Here is a 27001-nt window from a genome sequence, read left to right as displayed (position 1 = left end):
CCCCCCACCACTCCAGCAACCCTCAGTTTGTTTCCTGAGATTAAGAATTCCTCATATTGTTAATTGCTGCTCTCACTATATACAATGACAGAGTTAAGTAATTGCCATGGATCTCCATGGCAATTTAGGCTGCAAAGCCTAAAGTATTTGCTATCTGGTCTTTTACAGAAAAGTTTGCTGATCCTTGATTATATTTTGGAAACATATGACAGTTTGATTTCACAGGTCCACAGCTAGAATGTAATTTGACTAAGGATGACTATCTCACCTACATGTTATTTAAGTGTCATGGGGGGGAAAGAATTTGTCTTCACATGAAACAGCTATCCCCTTGGGGTAATTTCCAGGGGGAATGAGGAATAATGTGTTCTCAAGCCCTTTGTTAAGTCCCGAAAGCACACTGTGATCTTTGCACAGAGACTGTCAACAATCACCCCTAACATCTGTACACATTTTGCTGGCACATTGTGATCTTTACAGAGAGACTGTCAACAATCGCCCCTAACATCACTGTACACATTTTGCTTTAATGACATGATTTACATTGTTCCATGATCCAGAGCAGGGGCAAGAAGAAATAAATTACCTGGAATGACAAGACTGGTTTCCCTCTAACACTTAGGACCAGGCAGAACTCCACCAACCTCTTCCACATTCTGAGGGAATAATTTGGAGCAACTCATGAATTTCCATCTCTCCATAATATCAAGGGGGAAAAAAACCCAACAGGCAAGGGAAACAGGTATCAGGAAGTCAATATTGTTCTAATTGCGCTGCTAACTGGTCCTACCAGCACCTTTTATTTTCAGAGGGTCAACAGGTAATAATTAACCTAAGCATTCATTCCCTAAAGAGACTCACAAAGTTGCAGGAAAGACTCAGCTGCTAGGAGACAGTTGAAAGAAGTAAACTTGGGAATGCTATTTAAGCAGATTCTTTTGTCTGAACAAACAAATCAACCCCACCAAAAAACAGGCTACCTTGAAAACTATAGGTTTTAGTTAAAAATACATGTGGTAATACAGGTATGGAAATCTCAAAGAAACGTAAGAGCGTTAGTACATTTTGGGCCTTATTACTGAGTTTGTTTGCTGGGAAGATCATACCCAGCTCTAGAGATTCTCTTTGACAAAGATGCAGAGACAACTCAGTGGAGAAAGGGTAGTCATTTCAACATAAGGTGCTGGGACATTTGGATGTGCATACACCCACAAAAAGCCTCCACACACACTTCATGTGACTCAAACTGGATCATAGACCTAGATGTAAAGTGTAAAACTATAACACTTCTAGAAGAAAACACAGCAGAAAATCTGTGTGACCTTGGGTTTGGTGATAAGTTTTTAGATATAATACCAAAAGTGCAATACATTAAAAAACTGACAAATTGGACTACATAAAAATTATAGATGTTTGTGATTGATAGTGTTAAGAGAATGAAAAGACAAGTCAAAACGTAAGTGTAAGTCACATATTTGACAAGGATTCATATCCGAACATATAAAGAACGCTTAAAACTCAACAGTATGAAAATAAATAATCCAGTTTTAAAATGGGCAAAATATATGAACAGACACTTTGCCAAGGAAGATATATGGATGGTATATAAGTATATGAACAGATATTCAAAAGCATTTGTCATTAGGGAAATGCAAATTAAATACTACTACATAACTAATAGAATGTTTAAAACCCCAAAACTGACAATACCAGATGCTGATGAGAATGCAGAGCAATAGGAATGCATGTTCATTGCTGGTGGGAATTCAAAATAGTGCAGACACTTCGGAAGACAGTTTAGCAGATTCTTATAAAGTTAAACATAAACCTACCATGCAACCCAAAATCCACTCCTAGGTATTTACCCAAGTGAATTAAAAATTTATGTTCACACAAAATCTGTATGTGAATGTTTATAGCACCTTTACTGATACTTGTCAAAAACTGGAAGCAACCAAGATGTCCTTTAACAAATAACTGGAAAACAAATCATGGTACATCTATACAATGGAATACTATTCAGTAATAAAAAGGAATGAGTTACAGACACACACACAGTATAAATGAATCTTAAAGGCATTTTGCTAAGTGAAAAAAGCCAGACAAAAAGATCTACATATTATGTAATTCTGTTCATATGACATTCTGGGAAAGGCAAAACTATAAGGTTGGAAAACACATTAGTGGTTGCCAGGGATTAAAAGAAGGGGAAGTGGTTCATCACAAAGGGGACACACAAGGAAATTTTTAGGGTGATGGAAATGTTCTGTATGGTAGTAGGGTGGTAGATGGGTGCATTTGTAAAAACCCATGGAACTGTACATCACAAAGAGTGAATTATAATGTGTGCAAATTAAAGGAAAATCAACCAGGGGCTCCTGGGTGGCTCAGTCAGCTACGTGTCCGCCTTCGGCTCAGGTCATGATCTCAGGGTCCTGGGGTCAAGTCCCACATCGGGCTCCCTGCTCAGTGGGGAGATTGTTTCTTCCTCCCTTCCCCACTCACGCTCTCTCTCGCTATCTCTGTCTCTCTCTCTCTCAAATAAATAAATAAAATCTTAAAAAAAAAAGAAAGAGAAAGGAAAAAGAAAGAGAGAAAGAAAGAAAGAAAGAAAGAAAGAAAGAAAGAAAGAAATTAAGAAAGAAAGAAAGAAAGAAAGAAAGAAAGAAAGAAAGAAAGAAGGAAAAAGAAAAAGAAAGAAAGGAAATCAACCAGAAATGTCAGGGATTCCGGGGATGGAATACGGACTGGAACTAGTGAATCCAACTGTATTGCACCAGTGAAGATTGTATATATCTGACATATATATGTATATCTTCATATATCACACTGAAGAGGGTAGGGGGAAAAATGGAGTTGACCTAAGTGACTTTGGAAAATGGTGTTTTGACTGGAAACCATAAAGCTAAAGATAGAGGGGTGCCTGGGTGGCTCAGCTGGGTAAGTGTCTGACTCTTGGTTTCGGCTCAGGTCATGATCTCATGGGTCACGGGCTCTAGCCCCCTGTAGGGCTCCATGCGTGCAGAGTCAGCTTGAAGATTCTCTCCTTCTGCCCCTCCCTCCACTTGCATGCACTCATACACTCTCTCTCAAAAAAAATAAAGCTAAAGACAGAAAACTATACAAATATGGTACTCTAGTTGATAAATTTCCTTCTTACTGGAATACATATTAACAATTTTGAAAGTATTTTATGTATATACTATACTTATTTGAAAAAATAAGTATGTAATAGTAGATAAAGAGAGCTAAGTTTCTCACTGTCAGGAAGAAGTCACAAATAAGCAAAAGGAAAGTGCTTAAATGAATCCCATGGGGCTCAATTAGAATCAAGGTGGTATGAACTATTTAGTTTAATATCTACACAGATAGATATAGAAATAATTATAGATATGTATATATACATAGATCAATTTATATTAATGTTTCCTAGCTTTGTCTGCTGAGAATGTCTAAAAGCAGTAACATTTCATTAGCAATGAGCACACCCAGAGCCCAGATCTTGGTTTCTGAATGTCATTCTCCACTTAAAGGAAACTGGGCTTCTTGGAGGAATGCCTGATTCTAAGGCTGGAACAGAAAAAATGTAAGATGAGCCTGGAGCATTTTGTAGTGCCAGAAAGTACAGAAATAACAAAAGAATGGTTGCACAACAGTGTGAATATACTTAGTATCACTGAGCAGTACACTTAGAAATGGTTAAGATAGTAGGCTTTATGTTTTATGTATTTTACCACATACAAAAAAGGTCAGAGCCTGCCAAAAGGACACACAGAAGCTAAACTGAGAGTGGTCTCAATGGAACAATTTGAACAACAAAATATATCATTTTGCATTCCTATCAGTATTGAATAATGTGGTATTGGATTATAACCAAAGTACAAAATAAGTACATATGAGTCCATACTAATATAAATATAATGATTAAATAAATAAATAAATAGAGAAGAGGCAAAATTTCTTATGGAAGAATTCCAAATTATATCTTTGGATACTCTCCTCCAGGAGATGGAACTTGAGGGTGAGCTAGACTTAGTGACTTGCTCCCAGGGGAAGGGGACAAACAGTAATTTTACTATTAAGACAGACAGTACCTTAACAAAGTGATCAAGGTTAACATCACCAGTAATGAGTCATGTTACTGGCATGCACTCCTGATATAATGTAATGAAAAGAGCACTTCACCTCTATGGTCTTCCTCCCCAAACCTATAAGCCCAGTCTAATCAAGAGAAAAACATGAGACACACCCAAATGCAGGTATATTCTGCAAAATACCTGACCAAGTGCTCTTTGAAACTGTCAAGGTCCTGAAAATCAGGAAAGTCGGAGACACTGCACAAACCAAAGAAGACTAAGGAGATTAAGGAGATAGGACAATTTACTGCGATATAGGATCCTGAATTGCATCCTGGAACAGAAAAAATATTAGTAGAAAAACCTGAGAAGTTTAAATAAAGTTTAGAGTTTAGTTAACGCTAAGGTTCAAATGTTGGTTTCTTGGTTTTGACAAATGTACCATGGTTATGTGAGATGCTAACAGTAGGAGAAACTGGGTAGAGGCATATGGGAACTCTGCACTATCTGCAACTTTTCTGTAAATCTAAAATTATTCCAAAAATTCCAAAACAAAATTTTGTTTAAAAATAAAGTAGAAGTTTGGCAATAAAGGTGATGGGAATGTCAAAGAAACACAGGTACATCAGTATAAATTGGGCCTTGGGGCTGTGATTGATTGCTGGAAGGATCCCTCTCAGCTCTAGAGATTCTCATTGATTATATGCCCATAAAACAACATGCATTGAGCATTATTCTAGCGTGGTAGTTCTCAGATTTTGTGTGTACCAGAATCCTGGAAATTAATAAAGACTACTGGGACCCAGGTTCATTGAAATAAACTAGCACTGGGCCACTGTATCTTCACGGAGTTCCCTGATTCTGATACATATCCAAGCCTGAGAACCACTCCTCTAGCACTTTTCTACTAACAGGACCATTCATTCATTCAATAACTATCTATTGAGCAACTATTCTATGCCAGCCCATTCTTAGTATTAAGTATACAGTGGTAGACACACAGGCAAAGACCTCATGGAGTTTACATTCTAATACACAGATAAACCTACACTGAGTCTCTTGTATTTCCCCGTTCCAAGTCCCCACAGAGAAAATCTGATTGACCAAGCTAATCATTACCATCTGTTTTTTGATTTTTTTGCGGGGAGGGGCCACAGAGCTTTTCTTAACAGGCTACTTTATAGGTTTTTAGTTAGTGTAGGTGCTGGTTTCCAGTAAGTCGGGGGTTCCCCTCTACTCCAGTCAGCTATGGCTGGGGTTCCATGGCCCAAAACATGACCCCTCCTGAGGTTACTCCTTCAGCAAAACTAACTAGGTCAGGAAGGGGCCACGGGTTAGGGAGGCCCTGGTGTCTGACTATGAAGCGTGGTTGTTACCCAAATGCAGCAGGAGCCAAACTTTCCCAGGGTAGTCTGGAGGCAAAAATATTAGGCTGCACTAGTCAATATGACACAGCAATCCTTCCATCATGAACTGTTTCTTTATGGGCTTTCACTTTTCTGCTGCTTGTGATGTTTCAAAATACCAACTTGCCTGCCGCAGATTCCTTCTTCAGTTGAGACTGTCTTGGACAATAATCTCCCATGTATTCTCCTCCATCACGTTATATTTATTTATTTATATTAGCTTTGCCCACATCCTTAGGATTTTATTCGTCACCTTCTGAGCATATTCCCTAACTACAAGAGGGAAAGAACTGGCACTGGGAAAACTGTAGCAATGCTTAGCACGTATTTTTGGTCCCAAATTAGGTGAGACTTGCACCTCACCCACTACCAATTGCCACTAAAAAATAACACAGATTTTGGGGCATCTGGGTGGCTCAATCGGTTAAGCATCTGCCTTCGGCTCAGGTCATGATCCCAGAGTCCTGGAATCGAGCCCTGCATCGCGCTCCCTGCTCAGCAGGGAGTCTGCTTCTCTCTCTCCCTCTGCCTGCATCTCTCTCTCTCTCTGTCAAATAAATAAACAGAATCTTTTAAAAAAAATAACAGATTTTGATGAGGCACAAATAGGAGCAGCAGGGGTAACTTATTAACTGATCCTGAAAAAGAAAAGGCTTTGAGGCTATTTCACACATTGAGTTCAAATTAACAAACTTTACTACCGTGTTCCCAAGACTCAACCAGGAACTGGGGATCTGAAAATGAAAAAACCTGACTGTCACCCTGAATGAATGGACCATAAATAGTGGAAGACAAGCCTATGACAAAGATGATGTTTCCAGAAATGAAGGAACTAACTATTCTAGGAACTAAGAGTGAGGAGAGGCATTCCTCCGAATTTAGGGATCTATAAGTAAAATTTGAGATGGACCTAACAGGATAGTTAGAATTTTTCTACGTATAAAGGTAAAAAGAAGCACTCCAGATGTATGGATCAGCATGAATAAAGTAAAGAAGGGAAGAAAATAAATGGCCTGTATGGGAAATAACAGATAGTCACTCATATGACTGAAATAAAATACAGCTCTAAGGAAGGGCCAGAGTTGCTGATGGACTACCAAAGGTCCACATCCTGGGTTCTGCAAACCATGGCTAGTGCCAAACGTCTGGGAAACAAAAATCTGACAATTTCAACAAAAATTGAACATAGCAACAGCTTATGACACCACCATGAAGATTATAATTGTCAAGCAGAACAAGAACATCATCAAATCTAGTTCTTATATGTATTCCTTTACATTAAATTCATTAATGACTTAGCTGCCAGGCACTCTGCTAAGTATTAGGAACATAGAGCTGACTCCACTGCAGTCCCTGCCCTTGAGGAACCTAATAACTGGAGATTTCATTTGTGTATTCATGTGTTGATTAGGCCTCCTAAAAACCTGGTATTGGTTTATTGACAGCAAAGAAAGATAAATGACTTTTTATTTTAAATACTTTTATTGTTACAGAAGCAGTCCATGAGCATTAGAAGATATAGAACCAGCAAAATCAAAAAGTAAAACATTTCTGGCACACCCAGAAATCATCACTGTAACCCTTGGTTCATATCTTCTCACGTCTTCTTATACATATGTATTTTGCTCACAAAAATGTTTTCATATTGTTTACAGACATACTGTGTCTTGTAACCTGCTTTTTTTTCAGTCAATAATTTCCACTTTTCCATGTCAGTAAATGCTTTGAATACTCAGTACATATTCAAATTTTCCCATTTCAACCAAAAATGTCCTTTACAGCTAATTTCTCCAAATCAGCCTTCCTCTCAAGACCTTACATCGCATCTCCTGATTACATCCTTCCTGTCTCTTTTAATCCAGTATAGTCCCTTTCTTATAATTCTGATTTGATGAAAAGAACTGGTCAGCTGTTCTGAAGGACAGTCCACCTCTTTTATTTGCCTGGTTGTTTCCTGGTGATGTCATTTTACTGACATTTTCCTCTATCCTCTGTATACAACTGGAAGATCTAACTATGGTAGAAGCAAGTTAAACATTTTGGGCTAGAATACTTCACGGGTGGTAATACATACTTTACGTTCCTTCACATCAGAATATGCATTGTCTGAAAACCTGGTTGACCCACCATTAGTGATGATCAAATTGATCCTTGGGTAATGGCCATAACTGGAGATTTTAAAGGGAAAGGGCAAAAGGAGAAACGGAATAGGAAAAGTGTGACTACAACTTGGCTACCTAAAGGAAGTAGGAAACCCAGCAGCAGGAAATAGGACACCGAGGACATCCACCTGTGCTTCCCACTCTGACATCGCTCAAATTGTGACCAATCCTCTGATCTTGTTCTCATAATTAGGAAGGCAAAAACAGAAACAGAACGTTTTCCTTTATAAAACTGAGATGAGCTGAGCGGATGCGGGATTCAGCCCACAGAGAGGCACCATCAACCTCTCTACAATCTGGGACAACACCTATAAACGTGGAGAACAGAGAGCTCGCTGTTTGCACCCACCCTGTTTTCAGTAGCAGCCCTTTACCTGACTCTGGCCACCAGGGGGAGCTACGACAAAGCAATCGTTCCTTCGGGCGAGTGGGAACGCGTCTGGATAAAGCTTGTCCAACCTAAGGATCCGTAGCAAGATGCCGCGACTGGAAAAACTATATTTCTGTTGTCTCGCGAGCACCAGTAAGCCCCTCCCCGCCCGCGCGTGTTCAGGCCCCTTCCGGTGGTTTGCGGCAGGTGGCGCTGTCTGCGGCGTCACAGCGGCCGTGGGTGCTGCGGCGACGCTCTCCCGGCGGGCAGTGCGGCCCGGCTCTCCGGCGGCAGCGAGTGCCACGTCCCAAGTGCTACGCGGAGGAGCGGAGCGGGCGGTGCGCGGGGGGCGGGGAGCAGCGCGGATCCACACTAATCGCCCGCCGTCATGGGGTCCTCGCAGAGCGTTGAGATCCCTGGCGGGGGCACGGAAGGCTACCACGTCCTTCGGGTAAGGGTTCCGACGACGGCTCGGGAAAGGCGGGCTGGAGGCGGGGCCTGGCCGCGGGGAGGCAGAGGCCCCGACGGGCCCCTTCCCGGGACAGCCAGGCCCGACCCCGAAGAAGAGCGGCGACCGCGGGTGCTGCTTTAGCCGAGGCCGGTTCAGGAGGCCGCTCGCATCCCGCCTCCCCAGAGCGCTCCGGGCCCGGGGTCCGCCGCACTGGGAGGACGGGGTGGAGCATGGGCGGCAGCCGGCCACTTAATCGGGAGGCGGCCCAGCCGGGGGGTGGGGGGCAGAGGGACAATTTTTTTCTCCTTACGACCTTCTCTGTCCCTTCTCTCTTAATTCTTAGCTTACAAAGTTAGGAAAGGTTTGGGGGCAAAGTATGCAGAAAAGGTGATGGTGAAGGTAGCATTTGAGTTTTCTGAGAAAATGAAGCCTGGAGCTCGTAAGCTAGAGGCGGGGGATACGACGGCAGGTGTTAATTCACCTCGGCGCTTTCTGGATGTCGGGAAAAGCCAATTAGGCAAACAGAAAATGAAATGGCCCAGAAGTAGGTTTGACGGACTTAAATTTACTTGATTTTGCAGGAGTTTTTCCTCTCCCGGGTCGCTCCTGACCTTTCCAACCCTCCTTTCCCACATTTCCTGGTGGGGGGTATCTTCCGTTCTGTTCTAAGGGTGTGGTGGAGATTAAGGTTTAAGGTGAAAGGTAATGGGAGAGGAACGTTAAAAACAAAACAAAACAAAACAAAAAAACCCTAGGTAAACAGAGGAAAGCAGTCTCAGTCACCAGGATGGAGAAGCATAGTATCTCAAAAAACATTAGGTAAGCCCTTGCTTATGAGCAACCTAAGTTATTGCAAAGCATGTGGTTCTTATAGAACTGGAAGTCTTTAAAAGTAGCGTTGACGGTTATGTGCTGTGACACCTGCGTGAGTAGTTAACATGATGGATTGTCAGCAAAGTGGCCCCAATCTGTAGCACCATTTCAGGACTTAATAGAGTGTCACTAAATGTTAGCTGCTCACAGGCAAGAACATTTTCATTGAAAGTGAGAAACTGTACTTTCTGGTGTTTACAGCCATTTTCTGCCTTAGATCCCATGTTTTAGGTAAGACAACATTCTTTTTTTTTTTTTTTAAGATTTTATTTGACAGAGACACAGCGAGAGAGGGAATACAAGCAGGGGGAGTGGGAGAGGGAGAAGCAGGCTTCCTGCCGAGCAGGGAGCCCAACGCGGGGCTTGATCCCAGGACCCCGGGATCATGACCTGAGCCAAAAGCAGACGCTTAACAACTGAGCCACCCAGGTGCCCCGTGAGACAACATTCTTAAAGTGAATTACCCAAATATGGGTGTGATAGCACTGTGATTGATGACCTTTCTGATCTTCAGGATTATCATGTCTTGTTGCCTCTCCACTCTACTAAAAATCTCTCTTGAAGCCACACCGTTCGTGGAAAGGAAGGTTTTCCTAGAAAATAAGCAAAGCATATTTCCTTCAGCTAAGCCAACCCCAAGAGCCACACCGATGGGAGAAATTTGAAGGAGAAATGTCAGATCCAAACGTAAAGTGAAAGTTTAGTGGCAGTACTTTTCTATTACCTGCTTTGATTTTGAGTATTCTACCCTGGGGCGTGTTATCTGGTTTTACCAGCTGATTCTCACAGTGGCTGATTGTGGCCATGAATCTTTGGGGATTCACAATATTTTAATGATACATGCACTCAGTAAAACAGCATACTTAAGTTTTTAAAAGTCTGTTAGATGTACACATCAAAAGGATTGCAATTGAATGACTTCTATTAATGACTATGTTCCATGTAAAATAAGTTGAAGTATGTTTTCTTTACATAGGTGCGCCTTAGTAAATCAGCACTCCTATATATTCAGTAGTGCAGATGTGTTATTAATCTATAAATCTGATTTTCAGAAGCACTAGGGACAACCTTAGTTTCCAGTCTGCATCTTGAGCATAAATGTTGCAAAAGATGAAATCTTACTCAGGTTTTATTAGAGGGCGCTTTAAAATAGCAATGACCATCTGACTTAGAATTTTTTAAATGTTTTTGAGTTCCTAACCCACACTGTCCGTGATTCTGTTTCCAGAATCAGGATTGGTTTGGTTTCCAGCTATCTTTGTTTTTAGAGGGGAAAGTACTATGTTAAATCTGAACATAATGGAAAAATCTTACTTTCATTTATTGTGGCCTAAATATATAGTGATATATTCCACCACTGGATTACTGAGCTTGTAAACTAGAATAAATATGGTAAGATAACCTTGGAATAAAATCACTAATGTTAACAAGTTCTAGAATGATTTTATTAGAAGTTTGTTTTCTTTAATAATCGATTCCGGGGTAATAAAAATTTGTTGGGGTTTTGAAATAATTATAGTGACACCCATAGTCACTGCTGTTTGTTTGGTTTTTTTTTAATGATTTTATTTATTTATTTATTTGACAGAGAGAGATACAGCAAGAGGGAACACAAGCAGGGAGCGTGAGAGAGGGAGAAGCAGGCTTCCCACGGAGCAGGGAGCCCAATGTGGGGCTTGATCCCAGGACCCTGGGGGCATGACCTGAGCTGAAGGCAGATGCTTAACGACTGAGCCACTGAGGCACCCCTGTTTTATTATTGTTATTTCCAAGTCCTTACAATTCACATAGATTGAAATTTACATTTTTTCTGTTTTCCATATCCATTGGTAGATTCTGCTTTTACAGTTTTTTAGGGGACAACCTTGAAATAGTTTCAGATTCTCTGCTGTGAGCGATGTACTTTCCTTATGTATTATGCATTTATGTATTAATGAACATTTTCAGGTTGTGATCATACTGTATATCCAATTCCCCATTCCTACCCTAGTAGTAACTACTGTAGTTTTAAGTATCTTTTCAAAAATGTTTTATGCCTGTAAAAGGCATAACTTATGCCTCTCTGCCCCCTTCACTCTTTCTGTTTCCTTTTGGAATCATAAGATACATACTGTCGCTCCCCTTGGGTCTTACTTGATAATCATCTTGGCGGTCTTTCCATAGCAGCACATAGAGATGTGCCTTTTGGTTTCCCTTAGCTCGGCAGTAGTTTGTTGTACCACAGTTTAAACTGCACCTCCTGGTGATGGACATTTAGTTTTTCTAGTCTTTGCTGTCTCCAGTACATGTTATGTTCACCTTAAATCCTACCTTCGTTTTCACTTAAAATGTACATTTTCCCAAATTATTGAATCTTAATGTTTGTTTATACAAACGTTGATCTTCATTTTAGTAGATTACTACATTGTTTTCTGATAACACTGTTCATTACAGATCTTTTAGACAAGTTAAAGTAGAACAAAGAATCTAAATTATCTGTAATTCTGTCATCTAAAGGTAAATACTGCTGAAGTATTTTCCTGTGCTTAACCGTGCCGCTTAGCCATCTTTCACAAAGATTTTGAATGATAGGACACATTCGAGTACAGTGTGGTCTGAAATTATCGTAAGATGTTGGTTACTACCTAATTATCCAATAGCTGAGGAACTGGTAAATAAATCAGGCCCTAACCGCAGATTGAAATGCCATACATTCATGAAAATGGTATTTCACAACACTCTGTGGCTGTAGGTGTGCCTCTCTGTGTAGGTGCGTGTACAGTCGAGTGCCCCGGAAAATAAAGGGGAAAGGTAATAAGCCAGAATATTAAAAAGGATTATTGGTGAATGGTGACATTTTTATATTCCTTCTAAACTTCAGTATATTTTCTAAAATTTCCACAGTGGTCATGAAATATTTGTATATTCACAAAAAATAATTAGATATTTATAAAAGGTGGACTCCTATTGGAAATTTTTAAATTTGTTCAGAAGCCTTCTTTTATTTGTTTTAATTTATGTGTTTATTTGAGAGAGAAAGAGCATGAGCAGGGGGATCAGCAGAGGGAGAGGGAAAAGCCGACTCCGCACTGAGCAGGGAATCCTGTGCGGGGCTCCATCCCAGGACCCTGAGATCATGACCTGAGCCAAAGGCAGACGCTTAACGACTGAGCCACCCAGGTGCCCTCAGAAGCCTTATTTTATTTATTTTTTCTTTTTTTTTCAAAGATTTTATTTATTTATTAGAGAATGAGAGATAGTACTAGAGGGGAGAGGGGGAGGGGGGGAAACGGACCCCCCCCCCCCCCCCGAGCAGGGAGCCTGATGTGGGACTCGATCCGGGGACTCCAGGATCATGACCTGAGCCGAAGGCAGTTGCTTAACCAACTGACCCACCCAGGCGCCCAGAAGCCTTCTTTTAAAAATAGCATTGTAGTTCAGATTCCCTTATGCAATAAGTCCAATTCCGTGTTCATCATGAGTACTGCTTTTATTCCCACTCTTCAATCTTAACATCAGGCAGGAAAAATGTTAGCCAGGACTTCTTAGTTTTGTTAGAAGTTACTAAAGTTGAAGTATGTTGAATACAGAATTCTTGCCTAGATTCTCTTTTTAATGACCAGTAAACCATATAAGGCCATTTTCAAAATTATATTTTTGGAGTTGCCTCTTTGATGCCCATTATAAGATTTGTTTCTAAATTTGAATATTGAGATTGCATTCTACACTTAATATTCTTTGAGATGTGGGTTATCTGAGGACATTCTCGAACCAGTGTTGACACCACTTTGGGGACATGGAAAATGTGATGTTCACTATTCCTTGTCATTTCCTTCAAGAGAGATTCTGAGATGATGGATGTTTTGAAGGAAAGGCCATTGAGATGAAGTGTGTCTCCAGTATAATAATAGGCCTTTATCTACAGAGCTGTTTGCTACAGACTGGGCAGCATTAAATACTCTTCTTAGAGAAGAGAAAGTGACAATTATTTCCATAGAAAATGGAGGGTGCCTGGGTAGCTCAGTTGGTTGGGCGTTTGCCTTGGGCTCAGGTCATGATTCCAGCGTCCTGGGGTGACTCCCATGTTGGGATCCCTGCTCAGCAGGGATTTTGCTTCCCTCTCTCCGTCTGCCCCTCCCCCCGTTCATGCTCTCGCTCTCAAATAAATAAAATCTTAAAAAAAAAATGGAATACCTAGACATAGCTACTATTACATGGATCTGTCCTTTTTTTAATGGTGCCTCATTAACCTACATGAAATCCTGCAGGATTTCAACTTGGTACTTATTTTGAGAAGGGGAATTCCTAATATTTGATAGTCATAATTTTTTTCACTAACACAGTGTTTCTTGAACTTTTTAAATTCAAGCCCCCATTTGAAAAACAAAAATCTCACTACTACTGTCTTCTCTCCTCACTCTGAAAACAGTGGGTATAAAAGGAAAACATTTGGGTTATTTGATGTTTTTCAAATATAAAGTTATAATTGAAAAGCTTTATAAACACACACCTAAAGATTATAATCTCCCAAAATTGATCTCTCCTACTAAAAGACTATGAATACGGGTGCTTGGCTGGCTCAGTCTACAGCATGTGACTCTCGATGTCAGGGTTGTGAGTTCGAGCCCCATGTTGGGCATTTGGGGCACCTGGCTGGCTCAGTTGGTAGAGCATGTAACTCTTGATTCTGGGTTGTGGGTTTGAGCTTCACATTGGGTGTAGAGATTAAAGATAAAGTCTTAAAGACTATTAAGTTGTTTAATAAACATTGTTTGAAATTCCTTTCAAGTGTAGGAATCAGATTATTTCAGTTCATAAATGCCATAGAATAGTGAATATGTGAACCTTACACACTTTCAGGAATTGTAATTATCATTGAACATAAACTTTTCCTGATATTAATAAACCTTGAACAAATCAGTGTTACACTGTTTATGTACACTTTCATATTTTGTGATGAAGAGTGTTTCGGTGTATGGACTGTCATCCTCAGGATCCTTATTTGGGGAAACCTGTTGGTTTATAATTACAGTTTCTGTTCTGGTCAGTAAGTAGTAGAGTGCACAGTACTGGCTGTAGTGTTTTCTGGGTCAGATACTGACAGGGCTTTTTTAAATAATACCGCTGAAATTTTCATAAGAATAGAACTTAGGGAAAAAAAAAGAATTGGCCTTAGAATAACCATTAATTTCAGTACATTTATTTTGCTGGCTTTAATACTTTGCTAAAAGGATTAAGTTATTTTGATTGATTCATTAATACTAATCTGAACTAGAAAATATTTATCTGTAAAGGTTTGATACATACTTCAGTATATAACTGTAGATTGCCTTCAGAGGTGTGATTAAGTAAGATGGCTTTTTTTTTTTCCTCCAAATAGCATGCAGAACCAAAATAGTTACTCTGAGAGACTGTACATTGTCCCTCTTGGCATTGCAAATAAATTTACTGCAGCATGAAGAGAATGATGCTAAGGATTGTTTTTGTTTTAAGCACCGATGAGAGAACATTCCAGCACATAATCAGCAATAAGGAACTTTGTCATCTGGTAGATGGGAATATACTGAGAGACTTCAGAGTAGACCACCAGAGACCACTCTCGGGAATCACTGGATCCTAGTGTCAGCTCCATCGTTGTGTTTTCTTGGGCAAACCTTTGAACTTCTTTGAGCTCTTTTATTTTTATCTGAAAAGTGAGGATAATAGTAGTGTCTCCTCCACCTTTTGTACTAAAAACCATATTAAATATTGTATATGAAATATTTTGTAAAGAATTGAGCACATTAATTTTTTTTTCTGGCCTGCTGCCACCTTACAGAAGGCCTTGCCCTTAAACTTTATTAAAACAGTGTTGTCACTGGGTATTTTATAAGACTGATGAATCACAGACCTGTACCTCTGAAACCAATGATACATTATATGTTAATTAAAAAAATAAAGTAAAAAAATAAAAATAATTTAAAAGTTAAAATAAAATTGGGAAATATGAAAAAAATAAAACAGTGCTGTCTACCTCATTGGTTATCCCAAGGATTAAATGAGATATTCCATAATAAAGCATTTAGCTTAGCATAGGGTCTGGAATATGATAAAGACTCAATAAATGGTAGCAGATGCTTTTATTATTAGCATCTGCATTATTGTATCACCCATTGAGAACCACTATTGTAGTGGCAATACTAGTTAAAATAGACCTCTAAGCATATTAAGTAGCATTTACATTTACTTGATAATTCAGTAGCTACTTTTTGTCTATGTACTTAATCCTATACTTTACTGCTTAAGTTTTGGGGCACCTGCCTGGCTCAGTTGGAAGAGCATGTGACTCTTGATCTTGGGGTCGTGAATTCAAGCCCCACATGGGGTGTAGGGATTACTTAAATTAAAAAAAAAACCTAAAGCATAAGTTTGGGATCAGATCTGACCCATTAATTTTATTTATGTGCCTGCTAATTTTTAAGGATCCTCATTTTTAAGGAAATTTTGTCTTTTTAAAAAATGAGGTGGGTACCAGTGTCCTTTTCATTGCTTAGCATCACAGTGATACTAAACACATTAATTAAAAATTCTAAAAGAGTCTATGTAATTTAAATACTGTTGTTGGGTTTGATCTACACTGTAGAAGCTATAGATAGCTTAGCGGCAGTTAGACTTATTTCATGGTGAGTCATTCAGTTTTAGAAACTGTCTTGTCAACCTCCTCACTTTACAGTTAAAGAAAAGGAGCACAGAAGGATTATTGCCTAAGGTCACGCAGCAAGTTTTCTTTCCCTAAGAAACAAATACGTAAGTTGGTATTTGAAGATTATAAAATTTGGTGACAGGTTGTCAGAATTTTTGCTTCTTTTGGAGTAGACTTCAGTTTCTTTCAACATCATTTTCCTGATAGACCTTTTCTAAGAAGGTACTGTATGCTGATAGGTTTTAATTTCCTTTTAGTTACCATTAGAATTTTATTTCAAATTGCTTCATATGTTATAAATTACATCATAGGGTCAGTCAGAAAAACATGCTCTTTGAGTTATTTTGGTAGAACATGTGAGAATGTTTTAGCAAGTAAAGCTTTGAACTCTTCTAGTCAAAATAATTTCCACATATTTATGTCAAGTCCCAAATAGGAAAACTGGCCCTTTTCAGACATAGAAGAGCTCCCCTGCCCCACTCCAAAAGTACCTTTTTTATAACTGAAGGATTTAGGGTTTATTTTTATCATATCACATTTCCAAGTCTTTTTCCCATCATTTTGATGACCCAGGCATGTACGTATAACATGAGGCTTCGTGTGTATAGTTGGAATGAGTCATCATTGATACTTGGATTGAACTTAATTTTTAGCCTTAACATCCCTGCTGTTTTTAAAAATAGTACAAAAGTGAGAGTGTTAACATTAAATTGAGAGTTAGAGGAGATGATGGTGTAGACAAAAAATCATTCAGAGGAACTTAACTACCTTTTTTTTTTTAAAGATTTTATTTATTTATTTATTTGAGAGAGAGAGAATGAGAGAGAGCACGAGAGGGAAGAGGGTCACAGGGAGAAGCAGGGCTCCTGCTGAGCAGGGAGCCCGATGTGGGACTCGATCCTGGGACTCCAGGATCATGACCTGAGCCGAAGGCAGTCGCTTAACCAACTGAGCCACCCAGGCGCCCGGAACTTAACTACCTTTTGTGTGTGAAGGAATTGGTGGTGCAGTAATGAGACAGTTAGATATTCCACTGAGCCCATTTTATGGAAACATCTCCATGGTTAGAAAACTTAAGAGAAATAATTCACATACTAGCCAGAAATGTAAGTGTATTTTTGTATATCACCTTATAAAATGCCTACTTTGATGGTATCCTGTGTTCTGAAAGTAGCTTCGCAGTTTCTTTTCTGTGTTACATTAAGGTGGCAGTTCTGTACTCAGTTGGAAGTATATAAATGACCGATGGAGTTGAGAGAACGTCTTCCCCTGACTCCCCCCACACGCTTCTTCCCTTCCACTGTGCTGTCCCTCTGCCCCCAAGCTAAGATTTAAAAGAGAGCGGTTCATATGAAATGACCCAAACCTAGTATAAAGTACTGTTGCGCTTTTAATCCCAGAAGAAGAGATGGATGCTTCATTGGAAAGCAACCAGTATAGAACAATTAGGTCTGTACACAAAGAAAAATCCATGCTAAATCTGGCAAAACTTCCTAATGATCCAGGATCAGGTGAGAGAAAAGCCAAAAGTTTAATTGCATATATTACCTGGAGGTTGTTTGGACAAAACATTTAATGGTATCTCTTAGGGCTGTTTTTCAAACTTTATTACAGATCAAAGTAAGAAACTTATTTTCATTGCAGCTGGTGTGTCCTACTACATTTCATGAAAAATAATGACTTAAGTCATGAGTTTTTTATATTTTATCTATTCTGATGTTTTCTTATTTTGATGTTTCTCCTATAATGACCCACTAAATTAATTTCATAGCCTACTGAAACTCCCTGTAGTAGTTGAATGACACCACTTTAAGAAGAATTTGTATATAGTTGGTGATTCTAAGTCCAGCATCTAATCATGGATGCTAATTTCTTTTTATGTAATGGGGATGGATACCCCTTCACTGCAGTTTCTGTCATAGGTTCTCATTTTTTTGCTCCTTGAGTAAAAGGTTTTGTCTTGCTTATTGTACCTGTTTTTTCTAGAGTGTTTATGAAGGAAGTATTTCTTTCATGTTGTGATTTTTATTTTGGTAAGATAACCTCCAAATTTAAAGTTCAACTCCTGTAAGTGCCAGTAATTGTGTTCATAATTTATTCTACCTGTCCATGTTTTGGTAACATTTATTTTTGTTATTCATTTGTAAGCATAACTACTCTTTAGTATTTTTACCTGCTGCATTATATTTCTTTAATTGTTCAAAGTAAACCCTGAGGCCTGAGAAGAATTGGAAAAAGTAGAACTTCAGCATGCTTGTTAGAACTCTCAGGGAATGGATTTATGTAGAGTCAATTTCTTACTTAAAATGGATTATTTACTGCGTTTAGTATCAAGAATGTTATATGCGAGTCTACTTTTAAAATGTATTTCATGCTTCCCATCATCATTGACAGATGCTAAATATATTTTAGCCTTTTCATATCTTAATTGTTGTGATGACATCCATATGCTGTTTTATATTTGTATTGGAATACAAATCATGTCCTTAGCACCTAGACTTTTGGTGTCCAGTACGGTAGCCTCTAGCCACATATGGCTGTTTAAACTTAGATGTAAATTATTTAAGTTAAATGAAGTTAAAAATTCAGTTCCACAGTCACAAAGCCACATTTCATGTGTGGCTAGTGGCTACTGTATTTGGACAGCACACATACAGATTTCTGTAATTGCAAAAACTTCTAAAAACGGCTTAAAGGCAGAGAACTTTTTTTTAATCTGCATTCCCTACAACAAGACACAGTCACAACTTTTTTTTTTTAAGATTTATTTATGAGAAAGAGAGTGTGCCCATGGGATGGGATGGGGAGAGAAAGAGAGAGAATCTCAAGCAGATTCCACACAGGGCATGGAGCCCGACACAGGGCTCGATTCACAACCCTGAGATTATGAACTGAGCTGAAATCAAGAGCCAAGCCTTAACCGATTGAGCCACCCAGGCACCGCACAATTAAACCTTTTTCATAAGTGCATAGTACATGCTCACTATGTAGAATTTGGTAAGTGGCTTAACACTGGTGCTTTTTCTTCCTTTTGGTTTTTGATTTTTGAAATTTTCTCATTTTCTGCCAGCTGTCATTTTTTGCTAAAATCAAGTGGCAGTAGCGTCTCTTTCACTTCTTTTGGCTATTCTCAGTCTGTTGGTGGCTTGGAAATCAAGTAGCCAAACCATGTAAATGTAAATAGATTATAAGAGTGGTCCTGAAACTAAGAGCATCCTACTAAAGAATGAATGGATCACCCAGGAAATTAAAGAATTTTAAAAATTCATGGAAACAAATGAAAATGAAAACATAACTGTTCAAAACCTTTGGGATGCAGCAAAGACAGTCCTAAGAGGGAAGTATAGAGCAATACAAGCTGTTCTCAAGAAACAAGAAAGGTCTCAAATACACAACCTAACCTTCTACCTAAAGGAGCTGGAGAAAGAACAACAAATAAAGCCTAAACCCAACAGGAGAAGATATTGATAAAAGAGCAGAAATCAAGGAAATAAAAACCAAAAGAACAGTAGAACAGATCAGTGAAACTAGGAGCTGGTTCTTTGAAAGAGTAAGATTGATAAACCCCTGGCCAGACTTAGCAAAAAGAAAAGAGAAAGGACCCAAATAAATAAAAATCGTGAATGAAAGAGGAGAGATCACAACCAACACCAAAGAAATACAATTATAAGAGCATATTATGAGAAACTATATGCCAACAAATTAGGCAACCTGGAAGAAATGGATGCATTCCTAGAGACGTATCAACTACCAAAACTGAACCAGGAAGAAATAGAAAACCTGAACAGACCCATAACCAGCAAGGAAGTTAAAGCAGTAATCAAAAATCTCACAACAAACAAGAGCACAGGACCAGATGGCTTCCCAGGGGAGTTCTACCAAACATTTAAAGCAGAACTAATACCTATTCTTCTGAAGCTGTTTAAAAAAACAGAAAGGGAAGGAAAACTTCCAAACTCTTCCTATGAGGCCAGCATTACCTTGATCCCAAAACCAGACAAAGACCCCCCCAAAAAGGAGAATTACAGACCAATATCCCTGATGAACATGGATGCAAAAATTCTCATCAAGATACTAGCCAATAGGGGCACCTGGGTGGCTCAGTCGTTAAGCGTTTGCCTTCGGCTCAGGTCATGATCCCAGGGTCCTGGGATTGAGCCCCGCATTGGGCTCCTGCTCTGCGGGAAGCCTGCTTCTCTCTCTCCCACTCTCCCTGCTTGTGTTCCCTCTCTCGCTGTGTCTCTCTCTGCCAAATAAATAAATAAAATCTTTAAAAAAAAAAAAGATACTAGCCAATAGGATCCAACAGTACATTAAAATGATTATTCACCACAACCAAGTGGGATTTATTCCTGGGTTGCAAGGGTGGTTCAACATCTGCAAATCAGTGTGATACACTACATAAATAAAAGTGATGCAAAAAAAGCATTTGACAAAGGACAGCATCCTTTTTTGACTAAAACTCTTCACAGTGTAGGGATAGAGAGAACATACCTAAATATCATAAAAGCCATATATGAAAAGGCCACATGAATATCATTTTCAGTGGGGAAAAACAGAACTTTTCCCCTAAGGTCAGGAACAAGGCAGGGATGTCCACTCTCAGCACTGCTGTTCAACATAGTACTAGAAGTCCTAGCCTCAGCAATCAGACAACAAAAAGAAATAAAAGGCTTCCAAATCAGCAAAGAAGTCAAACTCTCTTTGCAGATGACGTGATACTCTGTGGAAAACCCAAAGACTCCACCCCAAAATTGCTAGAACTCATACACGAATTCAGCAAGTGGAGGACATAAAAATCAATGCACAGAAATCAGTTGCATTTCTATACAGTAACAATGAGACAGAAGAAAGATAAATTAAGGAGTCGATCCCATTTACAATTGCACCCGAAACCATGCGATACCTAGGAATAAACCTAACCCAAGAGGCAGAGGATCTGTACTTAGAAAACTATAGAACACTCATGAAAGAAATTGAGGAAGACACAAAGAAATGGAAAAGTGTTCCATGCTCATGGATTGGAAGAACAAATATTGTTAAAATGTCTGTGTTACCTAGAGCAATCCACACATTCAGTGCAATCCCTATCAAAATACCATCAGCTTTTTTCAGCTGGAAAAAATAATCCTAAAATTTGTATGGAACCAGAAAAGACCCAAATAGCCAAAGGAATGTTGAAAAAGAAAACCAAAACTGGTGGCATCACAATTCAGGACTTCAAGCTCTATTACAAAGCTGTGATCATCAAGACAGTATGGTACTGGCACAAAAACAGACACATAGATCAGTGGAACAGAGTAGACAGCCCAGAAATGGACCCTCAACTCTATGGTCAACTGATCTTTGACAAAGCAGGAAAGAATATCCAATGGAAAAAAGACAGCCTCTTCAACAAATGGTGTTGGGAAAATTGGACAGACACATGCAGAAGAATGAAACGACCATTTTCTTAAACCATACACAAAAATAGACTTAAAATGTGAGACAGGAATCCATCAAAATCCTAGAGGATAACAGAGGCAGCAACCTCTTCGACCTTGGCTGCAACAACATATTGCTAGACAGGTCTTCAAAAGGCAAGGGTAGCAAAGACAAAAATGAACTATTGGGACTTCATCAAGATTTTGCACAGCATAGAAACAGTCAACAAACCAAAAGACAACCGACAGAATGGAAGAAGATATTTGCAAATGTCTTTGCAGATAAAGGGCTAGTATCCAGTATCTATAAAGAGCTTATCAAACTCAACACCCAGAGAACAAATAATCCAGTCAGGAAATGGGCAGAAGCCATGAAGAGACATTTCTCCAAAGAAGACATCCAAATGGCTGACAGACACATGAAAAAGTGCTCAACATCACTCATCAGGGAAATGCAAATCAAAACCACAATGAGAGGGGCGCCTGGGTGGCTCAGTGGTTAAGCATCTGCCTTCGGCTCAGTCATGATCCCAGGGTCCTGGGATCGAGCCCCGCATCGGGCTCCCCCCACTCCATGGGAAGCCTGTTCTCCCTCTCCCACTCCCCCAGCCTGTGTTCCCTCTTGCTGTGTCTCTCTCTCTGGAAAAAAAAAAACAATGAGATACCACCTCATACCATCAGAATGACTAAAATTAACAAGTCAGGAAATTTCAAGGGAACACTGTTGGTAGGAATGCAAGCTGGTGCAGCCACTCTGGAAAACAGTATGGAGGTGCCTCCAAAAGTTGAAAATAGAGCTACCCTACGACCCAGCAATTACACTACTGGGTATCTGCCCCAGAGAAAGAAATGTAGTGATCTGAGGGGGAACCTGCACCCCAGTGTTTATGGTAGCAATGTCCATAGACAGATGAATGGATAAAGAAGATGGAATATTACTCAGCCATCAAGAAAAAAAATGAAATCTTGCCATTCAGCACTGTGGATGGAACTAGAGGGTATGATGCTAAGCAAAATAAGTCAATCAGAGAAAGAATTATCGTATGATCTCACTGATATATGGAGTCTAAGAAACAAAACAGGATCATAGGGGAAGAGAGGAAAAAATAAAACAAGACAAAACCAGAGAGGGAGACAAATCATTAAGAGACATTGGGGAGGGTATGTGCTATGGTGAGCACTGTGAAGCGTGCAAGACTGTTGAATCACAGATCTGTACCTCTGAAGCAAATAATACATTATATGTTTAAAAAAAAAAAAAGATAGCAGGAGGGGAAGAATGAAGGGGGGGGAATCGGAGGGGGAGGTGAACCATGAGAGACTATGGACTGAAAAACAAACTGAGGGTTCTAGAGGGGAGGGGGGTGGGAAGAGGGGTTAGCCTGGTGATGGGTATCACGTTCTGCATGGAGCACTGGGTGTTATATGCAAACAATGAATCATGGAACACTACATCAAAAACGAATTTGATGGGGCGCCTGGGTGGCTCATTCGTTAAGCTTCTGCCTTTGGCTCAGATCATGATCCCAGTGTCCTGGTATTGAGCCCCACATCAGGCTCCCTGCTCCGCGGGAAGCCTGCTTCTCCCTCTCCCACTCCCCCTGCTTGTGTTCCCTCTCTGGCTGTCTTTCTCTCTGTCAAATAAATAAAAAAAAACTAATGATGTAATGTATGGTGATTAACATAATAAAATATATATATAAAAAAAGACTTAAGCATAGGAAACAAACAGGGCTGCTGGAGGGGAAGGGGGGATGGGGTAACGGTGATGGACTGTAAGGAGGGCATGTGATGTAATGAGCATTGGATATTCTATAAGACTGATGAATCACTGGACTTTATATGTGAAACTAATAATACATTATATGTTAATTGAGTTTAAAAAAAAAAAGAGTGATCCTGAAATACTCTGAAGAAGAATGGGCATTAGAGTAAGTTACTTTGTGGCCTTTGCACTAACTACTCAGAGTTCTTTTAGATTCAGTTGCTGGCTTTCAAACTCTGTTCTTTGTAAGGTGAAATACTGGGTATGTTCTTAGTTGTAATAATTTCATTTCTGCTTTTTGGATAGAGGGAATATATGTTAAAGCTTTTTAAGTGCATGTAAGTGTACAGCCTGATGAATTTTCACAAACAACATTCTCTTGTAACCAACATCCATCCCTTTCCAGGCACACAGACTACCCACCAACCCTCCAGAGTGTATACTGTCCTGATTTCTAACAGCATAGATTAATTTGACCTGTTCTTAGCTTTATATAAATGGAATCATATGTACTCATATGTGTCTGGCCTCTTTTGCTCAAATACTGCTTATGAAATGTTGTGTATTGTAGGTCTCTCATTTTATTAATATATTTTATGCCATTGAGAGAATATACCAGGATTTATTTATGTATTCTGCTGTTTGTGGGCATTGTGTAGTTTTTAGTTCAGGGCTAGTACAGGTAGTGCTGCTGTGAACATTAACTGTGTTGGAGGACATATATGTACCCATGTATTTTTCTTGGGTATACTGAAGAGTGCAATATTCGGTCAGATATTTCAATATTAACAGATACTGCCAAATAGTTTGCTCATTATATTCTCACCAGCAGTAATTGAGGTTTCTGATTGTTCTTTATTGTCACTAACACTTAGTATTTTCCATCTTTTTCATTTTGGCCATTTTGGTAGGTGTGTAGTGGTATCACATTGTAGTTTTAATTTGCATTTTTTTGATGACTATTGAAGTTGAGCATGTTTTCATATTTATTGGCCACATCAGTATCCTTTTTTCTTAGGATCAACTAAAATCTTTCCCCATTTCCCCATTAGGTTATGTGTTGGTTTTTTTTTTTTTTTTTAGTAGCTTCATTGAGATAAAATTTACCTATCATTAAATTCAACCTTTTAAATATAGTTCACTGTTTTTTTAGTATATTCACAATTATGCAATCATCATCAGTAGCTAATTCCAGAAGCTTTTTATTACCCCCAGAAAGAAACACTGTACCCATCAGCAGCTATTTCCCATTCCTCCTACCCCTAGCCCCTGACAACCACTGATCTACTTTCTGTTTCTGTGGATTTGCCTTTTCTGGACGTTTCATATAAATGGAATCATACAATCTGTGGTCTTCATGATTTAGCATAATGTTTTCAGGGTTCATTCATGTTGTAACATGAATACTTCATTCCTTTTTATTGCCAAATAATATTTCATTTTATGAGTGTACCACATTTTGTTCATTCATCAGTTAAGGGACATTTGGGTCGTTTCTACTTTCTGGCTCCTATGAATCACGCAACTATGAAATTTGTGTACAGGTTTTTATATGGACATGCTTTCATTTCTCTTGTTTATATATCTAGGAATAGAATTGCTGGGTCATACGATAACTTGTTAACATTTGAGGATCTGCCAAACTGTTTCCACAGTGACTGCACCATTTTACATTCCCACCATTAATATATGAGGGTTTGTTTCCAACCCTTGTTGTTGTCTTTATTTTAGCCAACCTTGTGGATGTGAAGTCCTATCTCATTGTGGTTTTACTGTCTCTTTCTTAATGATTTGCAGTAGTTCTAAATCTGTTCTGAATACAGTTCCTTTGTTGGATGTGTATTATATCTTTTCAGTGTCTTAATTGTGTCTTTTGATGAGAAGTTTGTAATTTTAGTATTTAGTTTATAAATTTTTTTAGCTTATGGTTAGTGCTTTTTGTATCCAGTTTAAGAAGTCTTTTCATATTTGAAAATCTCAAAGATATTCTCTTATGTATTTCTCTAAAGGCTCTGTCATTTTACCTTTATGGTTGTATTTTTTGTTTTATTGTTTGATCTTCAAATCTCTTCATCTGGAATTGATTTTTAAGAGACACATTTTAAAAGATGGTTTCTCTCTTGCTAGTTAATATTTTATGTCTTTTTCTTTCCTTTTTGTTGGTTATAAAGATTTGCCCTCGGGTGGTGATGATGGAGTTAGGAAGAGGAGTTTAAGATTTGTAGGACTCCTGGGGCGCCTGGCTGGTTCGGTCAAAAGAGCAGGCGACTCTTGATCTTGGGATCCTGAGTTCCAGCCCCATGTTGGTGTAGAGATTACTTAAATAAATAAACTTAAAAAAAAAAGATTTCTTCCAAGCATCAAACATGCCAGGTACACCATAAAAAAAAAAAAAAAAAAAGATTTGTAACACTCCTATCATATGTCAGAGTCTTATAGCTCGGCGTTTTATAATGTCAGCTCAGCGTTTCATGATCTCATTCAATCTCTGTGGTATTCTTGTAAAGTAGATGACATTACCTTTTACTTGAAAATGAAAAATCTGAGGCCCAGAAAGATAAATACACTTTCCCACGCTCACACAGGTAATAAGTAGGTAAAATCATGCCTCAAAACCAAATCAGTCTGGCTCTAGAATTCTATTATCTTTTCATTGTGCATTTTTTCAAAATCTTGTAAAATCTTAACTATTAAACTTTCCAATTTAACCTGTTCATCTTAAATTGCTGTAATATTTGGCCCAGTAATAAATGCTGGATGACCAGGTAGGTAGGTAGGTAGATACATGAGTTTGTTTTGTTTTGTTTTTAATTTAAGGTGGTTTGAAGGAAGCTGGCAGTGAATCAACAATTGAAAGATACTAGATATTAGAGTGGACAGAAAGAATTGAAGTAATAATATGCTTGAAAGATTGGATGCCTAAGAGATTCTTGTCAGTGGATAATATTGCCAGAGAAACTTACCTGTGTGGATGTTTAATTTGCTGTGTTGTAGATACTATTTTCCATGCTGTGAAATGTAGGAAGTTTCCTTTAAGTATATTAGAGTCAAAGAGAACGTTTTCTAGGGCTCCCTCTGCTGGCTTTCTATTGGTAATTAAGATACATAGTTGCCAGAATAATGCTGGTACAAATGATGTAAATAATTTAGGAAGGAAATTAATTTCAAGGTCCATTAGAGGAGATCCATGTTTGTAGCAAATGCAAATAGAAAAATAAAGTTAGAGAAAGGATTATTTAAGCTTATTATTTTTAGAATTCATATTTGGCTGTTGAATCTCTTTTGAGTTATGGGGAAGAATACTTCTAATGGTATTGGAAACTTTCCATTTTAAACAAATAGTGGTAAAACTTTATACTCGGAGGGTGGCTATCATGATAAGCATCAGTATGTGGGATCAACTTTCTCAGTTGGTGGTAACATTACAAAAGTACTGTCTTTGGCCCTTTTTAACTAAAAGATAAACTTTTGGCAGCCTCACTGGAAAATTCTGAAACTGATCAAATGGACTGGTTGGTTTCTAGAAAAAATGGTCACTTGGAAATATTCAGAGTTAGATGATTAGATAAGGACCTTACTAAATGAGAAACTCCATGGTGGGGGCCTCCATGGATCTCTGGTAATTATCCTCTTTTCATACCCAAGGCATTTCACACCTAATTGCTAGGCACCTAATAGGCATTTCACACCCCAGCTAGCAGTGACTTGACCTCACTTTTCTTCTCATAATAGCTCCAGCCAGCCACCTTTTCCCTTTCAGAGTTGCCTTTTGAGGAGAAATCTGCCTGCCACTTTGCGTTCTAGACGTTTTGCT

At 38.9% G+C, this 27001-nt stretch overlaps 1 protein-coding gene across 1 annotated transcript in view; it reads left to right on the top strand.

Moving 5' to 3' along the window:
* Positions 1 to 8276: 8276 nt before the first annotated feature.
* Positions 8277 to 27001, top strand: part of GORASP2 (golgi reassembly stacking protein 2) — a 37125-nt gene continuing 18400 nt past the window's right edge. The window contains exon 1 of the mRNA XM_025853330.2: positions 8277 to 8465. Within this exon, the coding sequence (XP_025709115.1) occupies positions 8403 to 8465 (63 nt within the window). The 5' untranslated portion in view covers positions 8277 to 8402. The remainder of the gene's footprint in view (positions 8466 to 27001) is intronic.

Source organism: Callorhinus ursinus, unplaced genomic scaffold (genome assembly GCF_003265705.2).
Source record: "Callorhinus ursinus isolate GAN/ISIS: 27379988/994484 unplaced genomic scaffold, GSC_fseal_2.0 scaffold2, whole genome shotgun sequence".
Lineage (NCBI taxonomy): Eukaryota > Metazoa > Chordata > Mammalia > Carnivora > Otariidae > Callorhinus > Callorhinus ursinus.
The sequence above is the reverse complement of the archived record's forward strand: the minus strand, read 5'-3'. Positions and strand labels throughout refer to the sequence as shown.